Raw genomic sequence first — 3,856 nt, 5'->3', positions numbered from 1 at the left:
CATTGAATGAGTGCGTGATTGATGACGACACCACCCCATATAACCATATTCTAATTTTTAATCTCTGTGATCACGCACCGTGAAATATCTTCATAACTTCCCGTTCTTTCTTATTTTTCTATCTCTCTCTCTCTCTCTCACTCTCTCATTTTTACGTCTCTCCCTTCCACGCTATCCATCATTTCTCTCTTTCCCCCCCTCCCCCTCCCCCCCCCTAAACATGTTGAAGGAATTTGAAATTGTTTTATTTAAATAGCTCACTGCCGAGAGAGGGAGAGAGAGAGAGAGAGAGAAAGTGTAAAAGGCTTTTTTTTTAATAATATTCAACCTTTGGTAAATCAAATCGTACCCCCCAATCCCATTTTTAACGGTTTTATATCTCCCCAAGATAAAAAAAAAAAAAAATTGTTTCCTCCTGTAAGTTTTTTTTTTTTTTTTTTAAAGCACTATAATTATAGCTTCATGTCTTTTTTATTAAAAAAAAAAAAAAAAAAATTCTAAATCGTTTGATGTTTTTTCATCTATGTAGATAACTTTTTCCAAGTGCCTGTTTATGAATTTAAAAAAAAAAAAAAAATTTATAATATTTATTTGCTTTCATTTAGCCTTAAAGTGTCCTCTTATAAAAGAAAGAATAACTATTATTATTATTATTATTATTTTAAACAAACAGCCAATCATAACTCTTTTTATTCTATAAAAGCTCTTTGAAACAATCATATATAGTTACTTTTTATAAAATTTAACAAAAAATCTTTTATCAATAATAATTATTATTATTATTATTATTATTATTACTATTACATAATGATGCTAGTAGATTTATTAATGTTATCCCAATAGTGTCTTCTATTTAAATAAATAAAACCCAAACGTTTGCTTCTTCTTAGTATTTTTTTTTTATTTATAAAAAAACAAAAAAAAATGACATGAGGATTTATATAATTATAGTTATAAGACTAATCATATATATTAATTAGGGCAAAAAGCAGAAGACCCTTTTAGTGACGTAATAACCGTAAAAAAAAAATTTTTTTTTATTAATGTAAATTTTCATAGGAAGAAACATTTTTTTTTTTTTTTTTTAATATTGAGTACTAAAATATTTGTCTGTATTAATGTCAAACATAAAAAAGGTTTTTTTTTGTGTGTGGGGGGGCGCAAGGTGAAGGGTGGAGGTAGGAGAAAAGGGTGAGAGAGAGAGAGAGAAAGATGAATGAAAATTTAAAACGGTAGAAATTTATTAATAATAATAATAATAATTATGTTTAGCAATTAGTGGTTTTATCACTTTTTGTTGATACTTTTAACTTTTCTTTTTTTATTACCCCTTCTCTCCCCTCCCCTCCCCCCACCCCTCGGGTTATAAAAATAATTTAAAATTGTTTTTTTTTTTTAAAAACCGTTGGGTGAGAAAATTTTTTTAAAAAAACCGTTAAATTCATTTTTTAAATTAATTTTTTAAACGGTAAAAAGAACACAATTTTTTTTTTTTTAAGTAAATGGTGCAAATTTAAAAATGGAGGGAATTATACATTTTGTAAATTTCTTTTAAAAATTCTATATTAAATCTAAACCCTTGTAATTTGACCTTTGACCTTTTTTCTTTACATCAAAAAGGGTGGGAAACCCGTGGGAAAATTTTTTAAACAAAAATTATCAAACGATAATTAAAATTCTTATCAGTATTATTATTATTATTATTTTCTTTAAAATGGCGACAAATTTCCCCCGTTCTTTCAATCATTCGACATTCATTCATTCAAAAATTTATTATTATTATTATTATCATTCATAATTTTCATGACATACGAATTTGATTGAATCAAATCAAATTATTATTATTATTATTGTTTTTCATCCTTCTTTTACCTCATCATCAATTGTACCTTCTTTTACCTTAAGGGAAAGCCGTGGTATCAATGACGTAATAATATTAAGAATAATAATAATAATAATATTCTATTGTACAAATTTAAATAAACAAAAACAAACAGATTGTTGTCTGTCTGTTTTGAGGAATGTATGTATGTATTGAAATAAATAGTTGAGATTTTAAATTTTTTTTTTGTTGTTGTTGTTGTTTCTTTACTTCTGCTTACTTACTTTAGTGAGTGTTTGTTTGTTTGTTTGTTTGTTTGTTTACATTGTCTTAAACATGCGAGGCAATCGGAGTATTTAATAAAAATAACGACCGTTAATATAAATAATTTTAAAATTAAATTAATAATTAGGAAAATTTTTTTTTTTTTTTCTTTAATTTTTATTAGTCAGAGGTAATAATTTTCGGTAATTATTATTATTATTATTAAAAATAATTTAATGATAACTGATAATAAAAAAAATTTAATTTAAATAAATTTATTATTTGTGGTAAAATGAAACGTTAATTTTTTTTTTTGTTTTTTTTTTTTTCTAAAATAGGAGAAAATGATTCTGCGGTCGTCTTTATTGAAATTTTATTGGCGCGAAAAAAATAATTTTTGAAAAATTTGATGCTTAGTCGATTTCCCCCATTTTGGAAGAAATATTTTTTTTTTTAAACGATCAATTAATAAAGGTTAGTAAGAAAAATTTATTTGTAATTAATTAATTTGACCAATTAAATTTAAAAAAAAAAAAAAAAAATCAATAAAATGTGCGAAATGTAGCCAAACCGGAAGTGAAAAATAATTTCTATTTATAAACATTGATGAAAAAAAAAATTAAAAAAAAATTGTTTTCCACTTAGCAGAGCGTGGTTTCGATCCACGGACCTCTGGGTTATGGGCCCAGCACGCTTCCACTGCGCCACTCTGCTTTCGATGTACAGGTGAGTTTAAACAATATATTTATATTTAAAACGCTTCGTTTTTTTTTAATTTAAAAATATTTTGTTTTATTGACCGTTATAAGGTCGTTATAAAATTTTACGATCGAAAAGAGTAGAATAACGACAATTTTTTTTAAATATACATTTTATACTATAAAAAACAATGTGAGAATTATGGGATAAACTAAATTAAATTTAAAATACGTTAGTAAATCCGGTTTAGGTTTAAAATGGCCCATGTGTAAAATTTTCGAAAAGGGGTGTTTCTTTATAAAATATTAACTTGGTAACAGACACGTTATGTGAAGATGACAATGTTATATTATAAATAATTATAATTTTACTTACGAAAAACGAGAGTTTGTACGTTTCTTCGTTTTCGCATTTTAATTTTAAAAATAACTAAATGGCACGTTCGAAAATTCTTAATATCGAAAAACCGTTAAACCGTTAAATTCAATTTTTAATTAACAGATGTCGCTTTTATCAAATGATAAAACAGTGCTGCCATGTTGAAAAACGACACTAAAATTCGTTAAGTTAATTGTACGTTCGTTTTATTTAAAATTAAATGAGTAACTCTAACGTATAAATATGTGCGATTTTTATTTATTTTATATATATAAATATCGACAATAAAATCATCATCTTTGTTTGTTGTTTGTGTGTCCCCCCCACTTTTCACCATAATGTTATTAAAATAAATTAAATGAAATTGAGAATAATTTAAATTTTTTTTTTTTTTTTTTTTTCCCGCGTCTGCGCAATAGGCCAAAAATTTGTTTCAAAATGTCGGGTTTTTTATCGTGTCGGGTTTGCATTCGCGAGTTAAACGAGTTCGGGTTTACTACTTTATGTTAATCGTTATTAAACCGGTGTATCGAAAACCGTGTATTGAAATTCATTGATTGTCATGGTAAGCTCTATTCTGTTCGTTAGAATTTAAATATCATTATGTGTTACATTTAAATATTCACCGAGCTTTCACACATTAACATAATAATAATAATAATGAACATTTTACTATTACATATATATATATAT

At 25.4% G+C, this 3,856-nt stretch overlaps 1 protein-coding gene and 1 non-coding gene across 2 annotated transcripts in view; one reads left to right on the top strand and one right to left on the bottom strand.

The window, feature by feature from the left end:
- The window catches only part of Phum_PHUM539450 (uncharacterized protein), a gene marked incomplete at both ends in the record, with an annotated part of 5,783 nt that extends 5,773 nt beyond the window's left edge, over positions 1–10 (top strand). Inside the window, one exon of the mRNA XM_002431615.1 lies at positions 1–10. This exon is cut by the window's left edge and continues 5 nt beyond it. Coding sequence (XP_002431660.1) covers positions 1–10 — 10 coding nt within the window.
- A 2,718-nt stretch (positions 11–2,728) lies between these two features.
- Positions 2,729–2,800, bottom strand: Phum_PHUM539440. The gene has a single exon. It is a non-coding gene; the product is annotated as a tRNA-Met (tRNA).
- Between the last annotated feature and the right edge of the window lie 1,056 nt (positions 2,801–3,856).

This window comes from Pediculus humanus, genomic scaffold (genome assembly GCF_000006295.1).
Source record: "Pediculus humanus corporis 1103172108290 genomic scaffold, whole genome shotgun sequence".
NCBI classification, from domain to species: domain Eukaryota; kingdom Metazoa; phylum Arthropoda; class Insecta; order Psocodea; family Pediculidae; genus Pediculus; species Pediculus humanus.
The sequence above is the reverse complement of the archived record's forward strand: the minus strand, read 5'-3'. Positions and strand labels throughout refer to the sequence as shown.